A 16,317-nucleotide genomic window follows, 5' to 3' on the forward strand; every position below is an offset into this window, starting at 1 on the left:
GTATAGGTGAGTAGGTGGCTTGCATTTACAGTGCGATCCCTGGCTAATATGCATTCCTGTCCGTGAAACTCTACTTGAGGCCGGAATAAATGAAAAAGAAACGCCCTTCTCGCGTCTCGTTGGTTCTCTCTCCCAAGAACACCCCGCTACGTCTCACGGAACTCGAGGATCTTATCGGCTCCTAGATAGCGGAAAGCGGGGTTTACCAGATGTCAAGGGTCTATGCGCACCCACCCGGAAGAAGAGGAGGCATAAAGCGACTTTGAAGGGTAAGAACAACCGCGGTTGGGGCGTAAAATCCAAGCATGCGCGATTAGGGGTTTGATCAAACTAATAACGTCATTTATTAGGCGACGGCACCAACGGCGAAGAACAGATATCGAACGAACTGGCTAAGACAAAGGACAATCTTGGAGGTCGTATACTAGTGACCGAGGAGGCTGTGGAAGCCAACAAAAAATACGATGATCGGGCGATTGCTTCCACTGCTACGCCCGATGACCTACCCGCAGACGAAGTTACTGTCTCAACATTATCCCAAATCGAGGCAGAATCCCAGCCGATACCTCAAAAGCCTTCAGCTGTGAGTGATCACTCATCTGACAGCCATTATTCTGGCGGCCCGTACGCATTTCTAAAGACTACTTCATGTAGACGTCGGCGAACATCAAGAGCCCGGGTGATTCATCTTCAGATGTACCTCTCGTTAGACGTCTTCCGCCATGGCTGGATTCTGGTTATGCATCAAAGGTGGTGACGACAGTATTAGTGAACTGTGTCAGGCTTAATACTGCAATCGGACTACATGGCCCCCTGACAGTGAAGGTGAGATTAACTACGGATCCTTCCAAGGTCCAGCAGTACGCGGAGGGTATATCCGAACTTGAATATTACCAAGCAGTCGAGGTGGTGAAAAGAGATCATGCGGCTGCAGCAGGCAGGAACCTCCAGACTCGGTACAATGAGACAGTATACTGGGATATTATTTTGAAAGGAGCAAAACGTATCGAACCGACTACATTGCCAAGGTCGAAAGGACCTGACGATGGATTCACCCCCGCTGAGAAGGCTGCCACCAAGAGACTGATGGAAGATCTCGGATACGGACTAAGTCCAGAAAGTCAGCGCCAGCAACGCCGGTTGTGGAAAAGTCTGTTCGACATGCGACGAGCGGGCATCAGCAAATTCCTCTTCTATCGCACCCAAGAATTCGACAGTTACTGTAAAACCTATCCGCAGAGAGCGGTGACTTCCCTGATCGATACAGTCACGGAGTGGGAAAGGATATATAAACCACATTTTGAGCAACTAGAATACCTAGTCACACACTTTATGAAAGGTGACATTGCGCGCAGATCATGCTTGCGACTTCCACCCGTGGCTGCAAGACTCACCATTCCAGAACAATCATGGAATGATGCCAGCAATGCATGGTTCTCTGCTGATGAGGAAGCTAGCTTCGCGCTGGAGAATGAGGCTATAGCGGTCTCGCCCGACAACCTGGGTGTTGCATTCGGCGGCAGGTCAATTTTGCAAGACGAAAGAGACAAGTCTATCTTCATGCTTCTTGCACCCAGAGATGATGACCAAGTCCTTTCTGTGCGTTCTCTCATTCCAGTGCATGAAGGTGACTTTCTTGGGGCGTTTTCGGGGACAATCCGATTTAATCCAGAGTTCGAGCCGACGTGGGGGATCCCTGGTCCCCGAGAAAATCTCTGGCTGGATTATTCTCAGGTCACTGGGACCCTAAATCAGATGCGAGTTTCGCGGTTTGGTGATCTCGCTAATGTTCGGCTTCACTGGGAGCTGTTCAGCGAGCCGGATGCATCACAGCCACGCTTGATATGGAGGGTTTCAGTCAAGGCACTGAAGACCATCGGGCCCATGGAAGAGCTTATCAGAGAAGCCCCTCACGAGGATCAATATTTTCTGCATCAGTCAGCAGATTATGCACAAAGGGGTTTCATTAATAGAGCGCTCTAGAATTATACTATCGTTGTGCGATAAGCAAATAATATGCTGGACTGAAGAGAATGTTCCACAGTGACCGCGATCATCACAATCAGGGAGCCCACTATCAGTCCCTTTCCCCAGGCCTCTACGGCTAACCTGTCGGAGCCTTCAGGGCGAGTAGCAGTAATCGAGAGCATAATGATATTGGGTCCTTGGATGTACGTTCTGCACGCAAAAACATGCATGCGACCTGCAGCTTTTTAATATACCCTCGGATCCTGGAGTCACACCAGCAAGAAGGACTCGGGAATATTTTGGAAACAGCTCCGGCTCGGATAAAGGATGATCTACAATCCAGGACGCCACTCGTCTCCATCCTTTCCCTACAGCGTATTGCCAGGAACGGCAGGGCAGTCGTCGGAGCGGCGGTGTTCCTAGAAGAGCCAGCGTCGTTTCTAGGAACTTATGCACGGTTCCCTGGAGCTTATTCTCTTTCACGGCATTGATGACCTCGGATAAAGATAATCTGACGCCCCACTTCAGCGCTTCAGCGCCCAGACCTTACCAGGATTCTGGGGCGAATCTGGGCATGAGGGTTGTCGAGCCGAAACAGGGGTTGTACTATCTATGGGCTGAGAGCCTGAAGTTTCCAGCAAGGAAGAATAGCGCCAGACTTCAGCAGTGTGCTTCAGCAGTGTCCAGACCGACAGAAGCAGATATTACTGGCCAGAGAGCCCGCAGATAAGCCTTGGCATGAACATGTCAGCCAAACCATCAGCCTCAGAAGGCCAACGACGAAGTGTTGGAGACGAGATCATTGAGGTACGTCCATCCCAGGAATAAGCTAGAAACAAGATACGGGCATCCTACGCCGCAAGCCACATGACCGATCTGGCCTAAGGCCCGTTAAGGAGATCTGACTGGAGTTCTAAGCCCAAATCAGACATAGGCTTGTGGTCTCAACACCTATAAGGTCAGAGGAGCCAGAGCAAAGGCCTAAGGTGGTAGGTCCACACGCTGATGACCCGGGCGGTAAGATGGAGTGCATACGCCCTGAGAGGTAGCACCCAGCAGGCTAGACCCTGCGCTCCCGACCAGGCTGGTCGTCAGACCGCGGTCCTACGACCACCACAGACGGAGAACCGCCAACTGGCGTCTACGGCAGGTGCAAGACCCAGGCGGTCGTCTGAATACATTGTTGCGGCCTGTCTGGTCTGCCGACCACCCCAATGTTACCGAGTCCTCCACTTCGCGTGCGATCGACCTCATTGTGTCTTCGTCCATCGCAAGCTCTCCCGCGAAATTCATAAAAATTTATCGTGTCATCGCGACCTGTCGACGACGGAGTTACTTCCTGTCACGCCTTCATATTTGAAATACATTCGACCAACTGACAACCCGTATATGGCCCGGGTGGGGACCTGAGCTAGGCAGCAAGATTTTGGCAGAACCGGCGTTTCAAGGCACGCGCCAATACCCGACCTCAGAAGGCCAAATTGTGGGTACTCAAGGTTCCCAGGGGTGAGTCGCTCACCTTGTTAGGGTGAGCGACTCACCCCTTCTCACTCAGTCGCGCAAGCGCGCACGTGCAGGAAGCGCACTGATCACGGAATAACTCTCGGTCCGGCCCGTCGGCAGATCGAAGCTTGGCAGATCTGTCCACCACAGATCTCGGCGGCTTACTGTAAAAGGTGGAACGCCGCCCCTTCTCCCCGTCTTTTAAGATGTTAGGTATTGCGGTGGCTGAACCTTATGGCATGGCTTGGGAACAGATAGATAACTATAATGGAACTCGCCCCTGTAGAATATATCTCTTCAAGTCAGAAATAGAATCAACATTATATCAACCAGCACTCACCTTCGGGGGTGATTTGCTCACCTTCAAAGGGTGAGCGACTCACCCTCTGGGGTGAGTACAACAATATATAAAAGGACCCATGTTTCCCTGGACTAAGGGACCAAAGATACGTACCTTCTACTGCCTATTTCATCATTAAGAACTTTAAACGGTTTCCTCATGGCGAAATTGGCTACTCCAAGAAGAATCCGTCGCCGCATGTCTAATCAAAAAAAGGCAAAGCGTCAACAATGTAATCAACAAGGAGACACCTTGTTCCGCAAAGCGTTTGAGTTCTGTCAAGAATGTGACGCGGATGTCTTATTAACGGTTCGGCTGAGAAATAATGGCCAGATTTTCATGTTCAACTCGGATGATCGATGGCATCCGTCACCACAAGACTTGGTAAGTATCATCCCCAAAGCTGCCTTGCTTTGCTAACGGTGTTTAGGCAGTTTACTACCCTGTACCATTAAGGGTAACCTGGCAAGAGCTGGCCGCGAAATATGATCCTTGAATAGAGAGATGCCTGCGGTGGGAAATCAAATTCATTGGCCGCATTCCAGGCCACGAGGAAAGTGGGTTTGGGCAAGGGTGGCAAGATATCTGTTTGCCAGGGCGATCTACGCAAGTGAGCTTTATTTTATTGTAAATCGATGCTAGTATAGATGATTAGTCTACAGTGTAGTATAGAGCTTCGTGTACGGAGTCTATTCCGTACGAAATCAAATTGGATTTCCAAGTACAGTACAGTAATATGTTCTCTCTAAAAATTCCCCGAGTTCGATGGAAGAAAGAATTTGGAAGAGAAGGCGAAGTCTCTCGATAAGTGGGCGATAGCTTTGACCCTGAGAGGGGTGGGACCAATGAGTCACCCGTTGTGAGGCATGGCGATTAAGTTAGCTAAACTTAGCGCCAGGCGACCATGTGAGTGTTCTTGCAGTTCATTCTTGTGGTTCCAGTGTGTTCGACGCAACAGATTTGAGAGAAGCCCAGCGTTTGAGAGAAAAGGAAAAGGCAAAAAGAAGGGTGTTTTTCTTGAAGCCTTAGAAAGCCATTCAAGCAAAAAGCGGGGTTGGTAAAGAACTACTCCTGTCATCAAATGTGTTCAACATCTGTTGGAAGCAATGGGTTCATCAAATCACAGGCAGAGCTGGGAAGATCTTGACGCTCCTCAAAAAAGTGCAAGTCTCAAAATAAAATATTGGTTGAACACTTGAATCGCAAGAACGGCCCACATGGTGGCTTCACCAGTGACTGACTCATTAGTCCCACTCCTTCAGACAGACAGAAAACAGCGGCCCAGCTTTCTCCCACCTCAAGGTGGGAGTATACTCCGCACACAAATAATATAAGGGGCCCGCCGCCTCCAGAGAATCTTCTTCTAGAAAAGAGTGAGAATTTTAAGGAGAAAAGGCAAGTCTCAAAAGATAAGTGATGGCTTTGACCCTAACAGGAGTACTCGTCAGCGCTTGGCTGAAGGCGCTCCCATACAGCAAGGAAGCGGCTCAGATTAAGATGACTCATCTGATCGCGCGATGATCGTACACACTTTTAGTCTTCACGCCAGCAGCTACCCTACTCGGATCGAGAGGACCGTGGCTCTGCATATGCCCGACATGCGCACATGCTTTCCTTCTCCCGACGCGCCCATCTTCCCTACGCATATCCCGAGACCGTGGCTCTGCACACGCCCAAAATACGCACACGCCTTGCTTCTTTCTATGCATCCATCTTCCATGCGCATAATTCCGGAAACCATGGCTGTGTGTATGCCCAATTGGCGCATATTCTTTCCTTTTTCCTACGCGCCCATCTTCCCTACTCATAATCCAGGGAACCATAGCTTTGCGTATGCCTGATGCACGCATGTGCTCTCCTTCTCTGTGCCCATACTCCACAGTTTCAGTGGGATTACTGTATCGCTATGGCATATGCCCTATTAGTGCCTACGCTGCTGCACTAACCTTACAAATAATGGTGATCACCACGTACTATGCCCTTCATGGGTCGTTAGGAAGCTATCTTTAACGTTACGGATGCGATAATATTGATATAATCTACTAGTATCCAGACGAAGTATTATGCCTATTCGGTGTTAACACGGATTTTAGACATGCAGCACAAATGGCATAGTAGCAAGTAGGGTAGAGGGGTGCTTCTGGATGGTGGCTGGAGATGAAAGTTGAGTACGAGTTCTCGCAATGCCGACTAAGCGCTGCACGTGTCTGGTGGCTTGCTTCCCGCAGGAATCGAAGCATTTCTGCCTAAGGCATCAAGAGACCGTGTGTGGTACATTAGTAATCAAACATAAACAAATGCACAGGTGCCGCGTCACTACTCCCCTGATCATGAGCTGCGTCGCGCAGTGTCCCAACAGGGGGTTCATATCCGCTGAATTCCTGACATCAAATTAACCACTAGCTATGCAGGACGATATTGCCGAGTTACGACGTCAAATGCAGGAAGCGAGACACGCACGGGAAGAGGAGAGACACGCACGAGAAGAGGCAGAAAAGCGGCGGGAAGAGGAGAGACACGCACGGGAAGAGGCAGAACAGCGTTTGCAACCTACTGCTCTGCTTCACCTCCTTGACCGCTGCCACGGCCTTCACACTGGAAACCGATTCTAAAGACACACAATACACGTTCCCGCGCTCGCTGTAATCCAGGTATATCTACCCCGCAGGGCTCTCCAAGTGAGGATAGCGACAGTGACAATGGGGTACCTTCGCCGTCTACCGCACCAGCCGCCCGCAGATCGAACCGCAGAAAAGGGAGTGAACGTCTATTAGCAAGCGGACAAGAGCAGGCACCGCGTGACCGGAGGAAAAAGGAGACCCCTTCTCAAAAGGGCGTGCAGAGATCATACTGCACTATGGCTTGCCTCCGCGGTATGGCCAACCGAGGTCGCCTCGATACCAAGTGCCCCAATCGGAAACTCCACGGTGGTCAGTGGCATCCGATGGACGCGCGTGGGTTCACGCGCAACCTGCATCGTCAACTTGTCCAGAACCGGAACGAGGGTTTTGAACCACTACACATCCGTGGTCGGACTGGGTATCTGTTAAAAGCAACTCTATTGTCTCACGGGTATACCGTGATTATCAAAGCCACAACGGAGGAGAAGGAACATGCCCTTATAGCAGAAGCAGACAGCTATCACCGCCTCCGTACCTTGCAAGGGCATCACATCCCGGTCTGTCTAGGCAGCTTCGTGCCGAACATCGAATATTGGTACCATGGTGAAATAATTGACGCATATGATGATCCTGAGTTGGTCTGGAACTCGTCTTCAGCGAATAAACAACGAAAATTCAGCCTTCTTCCACGAAGAGCGCAATCGTTGCCTGTCCATCCTCCAGTCACATGGAGTCGACCACAAAGACAAAGAGTGGCGTAATATGCTATGGGACGAATCCACCCAGCGGTTGGTTATCATTGATTTGGAGGACGTGGAGTGGCTCAAGCAGCCTAAGCGGCCTCGGGCTCTCCAACCAACAACGGGCAATTTATGTCATCATGCCGCGAGGGCGCCGAGAAATAAACGAAGGCGCCTTCGCAGTCTGCCTGCTGCCTGCAACTCGTGATGGCTGCTAGCCAAGGATTGCGGTGAGGGTCACAGTTCAGCAGCGCCTGCGCCAAGGTACCTGTCAATCAGGAGGCTTTTTGATTGACAAATCGTCCTCATCTACATTTCCGTCCCAGAGCTCAGCAGCCTAAGCCTCACGGGCCCTGGACGGGTTGCTTGGATAACTGGTCTTGATTCGAAGATTCACTTGAACGGTGGAGACTAAGCTGGGTGTTAAGAGCTAGTCGTTCACCATGCGCAGTTCTAGTCCCACCTAGTTTGAAGTAGCGGGTGGCGTCTAAGGCGCCAATGCAACGCTATGGCTATCTTCGCCACGCCCTGATGAGAGCGCCTGACTACTATCAGCGCCAAGGATCGCGGAAAAGGTCAATACTTTGGACAGTTTGGTTAAGGATAAGCCCTTTCGGTGGGCCAGCCGCACTATGTCAAAGAGAGTACGGTTCAATGCGGACTTGACATACAAACACGATAATTCCCCTCAGCGATGAGCCCGCACAAGAGCCTTTATCCGTGCTCGACTGTGCTCCAACCGTCTCGTCGGCCAACTGGATATGAACCGAGCCGGGTCTGCCTTGGACTAGGGAGGGTTGAAGCGAGGATAGCCAACCAAGCACTTTCCGTGCAAGGAATAGTCTACTCTGGTCAGTCAGACACCCTGCTGGCCAGCTCCGACTGGCTCGCTTTCCACCATCCTAGGATGCTGGAACGCCCAGCTAGCATAGTAGAATGTCCAGAGCCACGGCTATAAGAATCCCTACCTCTCCCTTCTTTTGCTCAAGTCTCATTCACCTACAGCAATAACCGATTCTTCATTCAAGCTCACTTTCCTCAACCATGTTGTCAAACAATGTTGATTCGTCCGATCCAATCCTAGAAATCAGGGATGAGCTCATCGCGCTCCTGGAGCGTTTTGTGCATCTTATTGCTTCCCACGCAGCCATTGATCTTTAAGAGACGCCCAAGGTACGCTGGTTCACTGAAAATCAGGAACATACTAAGTACGACATAAGTTTCAAACAATACTTCACGAACTTTGCGAGGCAAGCCCGGATGTCGCACGAGCCATTGTAGGAACCATTCAAGAGAGAAACAAGCCGGTCCCACCCGAACAGCAGGTCAACGCGAGCACTGCCCCCTTAAAACGAAAATGGAAGCTAGACCAAGATCCCCCTTATCGTCCATCAAAGTCTACTAGGATTAGTAGATCTTCCGCATACCTTGCGAAATCCAGTCCCACCGCGGACTGTCGCGGTCTGGAAACAGAAAGGCCGATCATGGAGGATGACGAAGCTCTTCCAACAGTCACCATGGCAAGCGAGGACATGCCACTGATGGAGACTCCAACATCACGCGGGCCCGAAAACACCCTACCAGATGCTGAATCAATGCCGCCCGCCGGAAAGACCCTAGATGCAGGACAGATTGAGGAAAAGTCCTTCCCTCAACCTAAGGTCTACCAAGAAAAAGTACTAGTGTCAGCTGAGAGCTCTAGTTCATCCTGTCAACCCCCAACAGATTCCTCTATGGAGGCATCGCCTGTCCGGGACTTGATTGTTGAGGCTGCTCGGACCCTCTACCAACTCAGCCAACACCAGGACGGCGTCCCAAAGGCTATACACAAACGAATTCTTCGGTCATTGCAAGGCACCCAGCCGGAGGCACTTGCCGCATCTACGAGTAACACGTGGTCTGATGGTTCGATATGGGTACAAGTACTTGAGATGGGATCCTCTCGGCAACGTCATGTTACTATTCTTAATATGCTGGAGTACATGGGGGCCTGGGAATGGTATGATGGCCAAGTACAACTGGCCCAAAGGACGATCTCCACCAAGAAGGGTCAGCCCGTGGATCGTCGAGGAGCTGCAATCCATGTGCTGAATGAGATGCAGACCACTCGAAGGAGTGTGGAAGACCAGGGAAGGTGGATCAGCGGGATTGGAACGGTTGCGTTGAACCAAAGTGAAGCAGGCCACGAGCTTCCGGGCAGTCCGGTCAGCCTTGCTGAGAGCGACCAGCGCCAGCGGAGGAAACTGATCAGCATGCAACTTAGCAGAGGCCAGAAGCTAAGCACGAAGCTGGCTAAAAACCTAGGATTTGGGATACTGTTCAGCAAAAAAATCTGGTAAGGCGGGCATTGTTTTGATATTTCTAAATCCACTAATAAAAGCCAGGGAATATACTAAGATGAGCATGACGCGTCTGGACAACCTTATTAATTCTATCCAAGCAGACCCCCAACACATGAGGCTTCTTCAGATCCTTGGCCTCCAATTAGAGCGCCTTGTAAGCAGTGGCTGGCCCGACTTTCGTGATTTTATTACCCGTCTAATAGGCGGGGGGCTGATTTCAGAAGACGAGGCTCGGGAATTGCGAACTACCTTCCCTTTAGAGGACGTAAGTAACCCGAATCATAAGTATCAGCACGGCTTGAATACTAAACTGAACCAGGAAGCTCTTCCCGCTGGCAAACTAGATACTGCCATCGACCAGTTGGTTGAAGGGGCCAAGGCCAGAGTGTTATGCCAAACCATACTTAGCCCCAACGACACTTTGGCCGTGAATGGAAGCATGGAGCTGGAATGTATAATACTTCAACACCTCCATCCAGGCGTACGGCTCGATGCATGGACAATCCTGGCGGCCATGCAGATATCTGACCGGCCAGCATTTGTTCGACACGACAAAAGCATTCCTCTCGATGAGATTATTGCGATTGAACCAGTAAAGCGAATCCGACCCTTCAAACGGCCGCTAGCGGCATGGGCCAAGAAGATTTCAAAATACCGACGACAAGCTAAAGAAACGTTTGGGGACGTTATTCCATTGGTTTTCTTCTATCCTATTAACCACACAGACAGCCACTACACATTACTTGAGATTAATGAACGGGAGCGAGTGATTCGTCATTACGATTCGCTAGCTGATCAAGGCGCTGTTAACCAGACCCGGATGTCGAGATTAGTCCAGGAAGAATTTAGGGCCCTAAAGTTCTCCTACCAAGAATCTATAAGTGGATTCTATCCGTTCTTTGTCCTATAATAAATAACATGAAAATAGCCTACTCCGCAACAGAATGATGCTTGGAGTTGTGGTATTAGAGTCGTCTGGACTTTCCAACGCTTATCAAATGGTCTTCCGATCGGTGGGTGGAATAAGGTACTGAACCCGGAACCCATGATACTAGAGATAATAAATGGGCTAGTCACTTGTGTTGAAGAAAATGCCATGGAAAGATATAGACGTTAACGGGGTCAGCTAAATTAAAATAAACATGATGCTGCATCAGAGCCAGGCAGAGCGTTGAAATCGGTTGGCACAACTCTCTATTCAGACGTAAGAATATGCCCTAATTTTGAGCCCTACGGACCATAAATCACACCAACCCATAATCTAGAGAACCATAGCTTTTCCGACTCTCACGTCCCTCCAATGCGCGACGCTCAGCCCTCTTGCCCGATTCTCGAACATCCTGTAAGGTGCCAAATTGATCCATGGTAAATCCAGTTCCCTTTCTCCCAGACGGTATCGAACTTCGTTCTTCTCCAAATAGAGATTTCTGACCATGCAGGTTACTCTAGTTAGAGTAGCCTTCACAGTCAGGTGAATAGGGTGCGTAAAAATATTTAGGTGTCTTGGTCTCCCATGGCGGAGATGATCCCGGATTTAAAGAAAGTATCATTCGCGAATTCAAAGTGGGAAATTCACTCAAGAGGTCGAGAAAATCCTTCTGCAATCGAAGCTTGTCAACACAGTACGCGGCGTACTGAGCTAGCCAATCCAAAAGAGGATCTTGTGAAGGTAGCCGGTTAAAGGCTACGCGTAGAGCTGCGACAACAGCGAGCTGAGTGCTGAGGTTATCCGGCAGCTTAAGGTCGATAAGACAAGCCGACAATTTGTCGAAGGCTAGCTGCTGAAGGTCTGAAATAAAATATATGCTGCAAAAGATATATACGCGGATGTGCGCTAGCAGCGGATGGTTTTCGGAGGTGATATCAAAACTTTCAGTCGCAATGTTCTTCTGACGCCCGTCTTCCACAACTTTATTCTCAGCATTTCCTGCCTCTTTAGCCTCACTTTGAACAGGACTATATGCATTGAGAACGGTTGGATAATTGCCTGTGTATGCCCATTCGATGAATCGTCCCAATGTGCCAGCTGATGTGTCTTGAAATGTGTACACACCCTTCTGTGCTTCCTCAAATCCATTCCGAAATGCCGACATAATTGCTTTGCACTTGGAACCAAGCAAATCGCTATGAATTTTGAATAATGGCCCTGATTCACCTGCCTGGAGCGAGACGACTTCTGAAGAAAGGAAGCTGGTACCGTACCTGGTCAGTCCCTCCTGCGGGTTTTTTTCATTGCCTGGCTCACTCGAGATATGATATTGAATTTTTTTGGCCATTTCTGTGTTGCAAAAGAACCCGTGAGAATATGGAAATTACTGGTCCACAGGAGACTTTAGTCCCAGCTTTCTGCTCGTGTTCTTGATGCTTGGATTGTGGGGTAGGAAAGGAAGCAGGCTGAGACTTCTGTGAAGCTCCCGCCTTTTCTCCAAACATATAATTGGCTGACACGGGTCATTGTAACTCCGGATTGCGGCGGCTTGGCTCGACAATAAACTTCTTGGGCAGTGAGGCTGGCAAACAATTCTGACGTGTTAGGTCAGCCGATTTCGTGAATCACTGTATTTTCGAAATGCCAGTCAATGAAGTCAAGGAAATGCATGGTCTTAGGAAGTTCTCTGTTGACAGAGTTTACTTCCTTGATCTCACCGATAAGCCTTTGACGGAAGCGAAAAAAGAGCACAACCGAGCCGTCAAACGTAATGCCGAAGTAGGTGACGAGTACAACGATCTCCAACTGAAACTTTGCTGTCTCCTCGATGACAAGATTTTCCTTGCCGAAAGCCTCAACTTCGTGGCTTCAAAAGTAACTGGCATGAAAGTTCAAAACGCAAAAACAGAGCTCAAGTCTACGGATACCGCAGAGGGAATTCCATCGAGTGAAATGATGAAGATTGTCAAAACCAGGCTCAGGGACGCTAGCTTGGCATATCAAAATTATACAGAGACGCTTCGTATGCTCAACAGATTCTTAATAAATCGAACCTTCAGCCGGCCCAAGGATTATCCAGAACCCGATACACCAGAGCTCTTTTATCGTGCCTTCAACGGTGGATGCTGGAGTCGTCATTGCCAAGACCTAGGCTTCCGCTCTTCTACCCAGCCTTTGACTCCCCCTTCTTATTATGATGGTACTCTTCTTGACAGCTCACTCGTGGACAAAGACGCTTTGAAAAATCATTGCGAAGGAGATCAGCCGTCAGACCTTATTGCATTAACCGATAGTCCATCAAGGGTCTTAAAGATCACTCGAGGATGGGGCTCTTGGATTGGGGGAGAGAACACGATAGCCGTAATTAGTGTCTCGAAGCTTATGAGAATGGGCGTCCTCTTTAATCGCACTACAACATTAGCAAGGTCACTTGACATGGATCTTCGAACGGCACATCAACCAACCGGTCTGCAGTATGCGAACTCTAATTACTGGGTTGCCTACAGATGGATTCCAGCTGAGTGTATTGAGTTTTATATCTCCGTGCCCTTTCTCCGGAATGCTTGCGATATTCGTGGGATTGGTGTGTGGCCAAGGTTCGATTTCGAACACTCGCTAACGAACGTAGATGAAAATGATTTTGATGCAAAATTCTTGTTGGAGGAGATATTGTCATTGAAAGTTCAAAACCTTTCCCTGTGACAGAGCTCGCATATACCTCGGGATGGTGAAAAGAGGCGTTATCCATGACAAGAACAGACTTCGGCTCCGGCCATCTCCCACAATGATGAAGCAGCTGTTCGACAAATTTCTACGGGGCGTGCCTGGACTCAATCAGAACCATGGGACAGAGTGAGGATACCGGATGGCCCTCGCTTGCCAGCACCATGGCCTGTGTGCGAAGCACGCGAAGGGTAGTTTGTACGCTCACCAGCACGCCAGCGAAATGACTAAGTGGTGATTTGAAACATCGAGGGATACTGTAAGATGAAAAGGATGCTTCCCCCATGTCCCTAGTTCGTACATAATCAGGAGATAATTAAATAAATGATTGTTTGTGAAAAGCCTCAACTCGCTTTCTTGCTGAGAGTCGTACACCAGTAAACCTGTATCGCGCCCTGACTTCTCCCTGGATACTGCTTCGAGAATACCCTCGTCACATCTGACCATGATCGACCTTCGTCCTTCCTCAGCCTCACCAGGAGGTCCACCTCTTCCGTGGACCACGGCATACCCTTTCTCGGGTTCGTTTGGACACTCTTGCGAACACTCCGACTTTGGTCGATCTCAGGCCGGGGCCTTGAGCGGCGGCTTTCCCGTGCCTTCAATTCTTCACATGCTGTTTGTGAGGTGTCAGACATGCAGTGAGATAGTGCACCTTCAAATAGCCAGGATAGAAATTGCAAACGGTCATCCAGTGGTAGAGACGTGAACTGAGACCGAAGGGCAGCAAAGGAATCTCTGGGTACTGACGTGGAGCGAACTCGAGGTGGCTTGCGAATTCCGCCGTCTGATTTTCGTGTTTTTCGCTTAATCTGGTGCTTCCCATGGTTATCAGGTGAAGGCTGGTCTGGTCCGGTGCCGGGCGAGGGAGGTTGCATTCGTTGGCCGCCATAACGACTTCCCTGAATACCGCCATTATCACTACCATCCCTTTCGCCAGGCACTTCAGAACGGCTAGCTGGACTGCTGAGAATGGCTGGAGGTTCAGGATACAGGCAGGTTGTCTCCGGATTAGTGATGCCGTATGCTGGGGGGGCATGTAGCTGGAAGTCGTCACTCTCCCAAGGCCCGAGATTGGCAAGAATCACCGGATCAATGGGGATGTTGTCTTGGAGGGAGTCTGGTATCCTGGGGAAGTCCTCTAGACTATCGGTCGAGCTAGATGCACTCGGAGATGGAACATTACGCGCTGCGTCATCTTCCTGGAACCCAGGCGGCTCGGTAGGGGTTCTAGTCTCGTCCTGAGCATAGCAGGGGCGAATCAGATCCGGAGCAGGAACATGGGGCACAGAACTCTGTCGAGACGCGGTACTACGCCCGAATGTCTCTGACTCCAGCTGGGTGTTGGCACTGACATGCACGCAGACTTCGGCCGGCGGTCGCGCCGGTAGGTGATGTTTGGGAGGCAGTAAAGTGTCTGGAAGTAGAACATGACAGGGCTCAGGTTTAGGGGTATTTGAAGTTTGTGGGGAGGACGCATTGAGTGTTCTGTGTGGTGGATACGGTTTCGCGGGAAGAGGGGTCCATGGCTTGAAATTATTTATTTGAAATGCAGGAAGCATATTGTGGGAATCGGGGTAGTTTTGGGGGTGTAACACGGCGGTAGAGATGCGATTTGAAGGACGAGAGAAAGAACGGAACTGGGGGAGGAAGGGCAGGCTGTGGAAGAATCAACGTGAGATGCCCGAAATTCTCGTGGGGCCCAATCGTCCCCTTATACCTCGCTCCTGGGTCCGTTACTGTCCAGCATCGGCAGAAGCGGCGAGGCAAAATCCCCTTGCCCGCAAGATCATGACCGGTCTGCTGACGTGCCCACGCTCACCTGCGTACGCTGGGCTGAAACCAAGATCTGGTGCCTGGCCCCAGTCGCATCTCTTGACTGCAATTCCAAGCGTCGCATGCCCAAGACACGGAAATGAAACGGATGCGGCAATTTTGCCATTGGCTGGTGGAGCAAGGCAGGGATATGTGATCAGATCCCAGTGGGGTCCGAAGATGGCCGTGGAGGGGAGAGATGCAACCCTGTTCACCCGAGCGGTACCGGCAGGCTGCGGGACAGGCGTGGTAGCTGGACGACCCAGAAACTGCCCTCCCCATGTCGGATCTTGGAAGCCCATGGCAAGCAGTGAACCAGGTTCCTCATATCGAAGACTGCACCGAGGTAGAAGGAAGGGGATTCAAAAACGGTGCGAGGGAAAGAATAAAACGGGCTGATGGGAAGTGTTAGCCAAAGACTCCCAGGTTGCTGAACGCCGCGCGGAAGGTCCCCAAATCACAAGAGTCAGTGACTGGGCAGAATCACAGGTGGTGGATAGGCTCATCGACCAATCGAAGTAATGGTCACAAGGACTTCACGTCTCAATCGTCAAAATAACTCGTCGTCGACGCCGCAGCTGAAGGGGGCGAAGCGAGGAAGGTGGAGATGGCGCCGTGCTGGAAAAGGAGCATGTCCGGATAACGCGGCATCTTGAGGAAAAAAAAAGGGGGCGGGGGGGCAGTGCACACTGGGCGCCGTGGGACGGGAAGAGGGAAAAGTGGAAGAGAGAGTGCGTGGTCGTTCGAGGGAGGGAGGCCGGGCTTATATAGATGCAGCGGCAGCGTTGGGGCGGCAGGGGCAGGCACGTAAAAGCGGCGAGACTACACGCTATCCTCGAAACGGCGGGCGCTATACCGCAAAGGGCAGTGGGATGCCCGTCGACGGCAGGCGGTGGCGGGCGGCAGGCGGACGGTGCAATGGGGTGCCGTTTCCGGCGCCCCGCTAACCGTGTCACCGTATACTACTTTATAGTATTTAGCTATATAAAGTACTAATAAACTAGGCTGAGTATATTAAATCTAGTGATTAGATTATAATAGAAAATAGAGTTACTAGTAGCCTAGAAAAATAGTGAGAGGCTAATACTAAAGATGGTTAGTAGAAGTACTAGATACTATTGGCTTGGTAGGACTGCTGGCTTTAGAGCTACCACTTAACCTTTTAGAGGTAGAGGAAATCTGTATATAACTCGTTTAGAATCTCTATTTGACAGAAGGAGGGCGGGTAATATAAGCGGCGAGGTCGGATCGGCGGCGGCTGCCAGTTGGTCTTCACCCGCGGCGATGTCCTAGTAAGCAATAAGATATTAAGCTACGAGAGCATAGTGGTTTTTAG

The 16,317-nt window shown here is 50.4% G+C and overlaps 9 protein-coding genes across 9 annotated transcripts; 6 read left to right on the plus strand and 3 right to left on the minus strand.

Moving 5' to 3' along the window:
- Positions 1-89: 89 nt before the first annotated feature.
- Positions 90-1,983, plus strand: BJX68DRAFT_269380 (uncharacterized protein; the record flags this gene model as incomplete). The annotated part of the gene is made up of 4 exons (XM_071046323.1): positions 90-118; positions 190-269; positions 351-583; positions 655-1,983. 4 exons carry the CDS (start codon positions 90-92, stop codon positions 1,981-1,983), a joined length of 1,671 nt encoding a protein of 556 aa, XP_070896306.1.
- A 511-nt stretch (positions 1,984-2,494) lies between these two features.
- BJX68DRAFT_242482 (uncharacterized protein) lies at positions 2,495-3,288 on the minus strand. The gene has a single exon (XM_071040993.1). It carries the CDS (start codon positions 3,259-3,261, stop codon positions 3,073-3,075), a length of 189 nt encoding a protein of 62 aa, XP_070896307.1. The 5' UTR covers positions 3,262-3,288; the 3' UTR covers positions 2,495-3,072.
- Positions 3,289-3,930: 642 nt separating this feature from the next.
- BJX68DRAFT_137201 (uncharacterized protein) lies at positions 3,931-4,484 on the plus strand. The gene is made up of 2 exons (XM_071036403.1): positions 3,931-4,195; positions 4,242-4,484. The coding sequence occupies exons 1-2, from the start codon at positions 3,971-3,973 to the stop codon at positions 4,305-4,307; spliced, it is 291 nt and encodes a 96-aa protein (XP_070896308.1). The 5' UTR covers positions 3,931-3,970; the 3' UTR covers positions 4,308-4,484.
- Positions 4,485-6,143: 1,659 nt separating this feature from the next.
- On the plus strand, positions 6,144-6,546 carry BJX68DRAFT_137257 (uncharacterized protein). Its single transcript, XM_071036405.1, has one exon. It carries the CDS (start codon positions 6,217-6,219, stop codon positions 6,421-6,423), a length of 207 nt encoding a protein of 68 aa, XP_070896310.1. The 5' UTR covers positions 6,144-6,216; the 3' UTR covers positions 6,424-6,546.
- BJX68DRAFT_242486 (uncharacterized protein) lies at positions 6,144-7,385 on the plus strand. Its single transcript, XM_071040994.1, has one exon. The coding sequence runs from the start codon at positions 6,669-6,671 to the stop codon at positions 7,191-7,193; it is 525 nt and encodes a 174-aa protein (XP_070896309.1). The 5' UTR covers positions 6,144-6,668; the 3' UTR covers positions 7,194-7,385.
- Positions 7,386-8,656: 1,271 nt separating this feature from the next.
- BJX68DRAFT_269381 (uncharacterized protein) lies at positions 8,657-10,424 on the plus strand (the record flags this gene model as incomplete). The annotated part of the gene is made up of 3 exons (XM_071046324.1): positions 8,657-9,507; positions 9,557-9,779; positions 9,834-10,424. 3 exons carry the CDS (start codon positions 8,657-8,659, stop codon positions 10,422-10,424), a joined length of 1,665 nt encoding a protein of 554 aa, XP_070896311.1.
- Positions 10,425-10,691: 267 nt separating this feature from the next.
- Positions 10,692-12,039, minus strand: BJX68DRAFT_137238 (BTB/POZ domain-containing protein). Its single transcript, XM_071036404.1, has one exon. The coding sequence runs from the start codon at positions 11,788-11,790 to the stop codon at positions 10,960-10,962; it is 831 nt and encodes a 276-aa protein (XP_070896312.1). The 5' UTR covers positions 11,791-12,039; the 3' UTR covers positions 10,692-10,959.
- A 44-nt stretch (positions 12,040-12,083) lies between these two features.
- BJX68DRAFT_256961 (uncharacterized protein) lies at positions 12,084-13,145 on the plus strand (the record flags this gene model as incomplete). The annotated part of the gene is made up of 2 exons (XM_071043262.1): positions 12,084-13,026; positions 13,072-13,145. The coding sequence occupies 2 exons, from the start codon at positions 12,084-12,086 to the stop codon at positions 13,143-13,145; spliced, it is 1,017 nt and encodes a 338-aa protein (XP_070896313.1).
- Positions 13,146-13,328: 183 nt separating this feature from the next.
- On the minus strand, positions 13,329-14,846 carry BJX68DRAFT_137294 (SANT/Myb-like DNA-binding domain-containing protein). The gene has a single exon (XM_071036406.1). It carries the CDS (start codon positions 14,726-14,728, stop codon positions 13,511-13,513), a length of 1,218 nt encoding a protein of 405 aa, XP_070896314.1. The 5' UTR covers positions 14,729-14,846; the 3' UTR covers positions 13,329-13,510.
- Positions 14,847-16,317: the final 1,471 nt, after the last annotated feature.

The sequence above is a fragment of the Aspergillus pseudodeflectus genome (genome assembly GCF_044049435.1).
Source record: "Aspergillus pseudodeflectus strain CBS 756.74 chromosome Unknown BJX68scaffold_39, whole genome shotgun sequence".
Taxonomy (NCBI): domain Eukaryota; kingdom Fungi; phylum Ascomycota; class Eurotiomycetes; order Eurotiales; family Aspergillaceae; genus Aspergillus; species Aspergillus pseudodeflectus.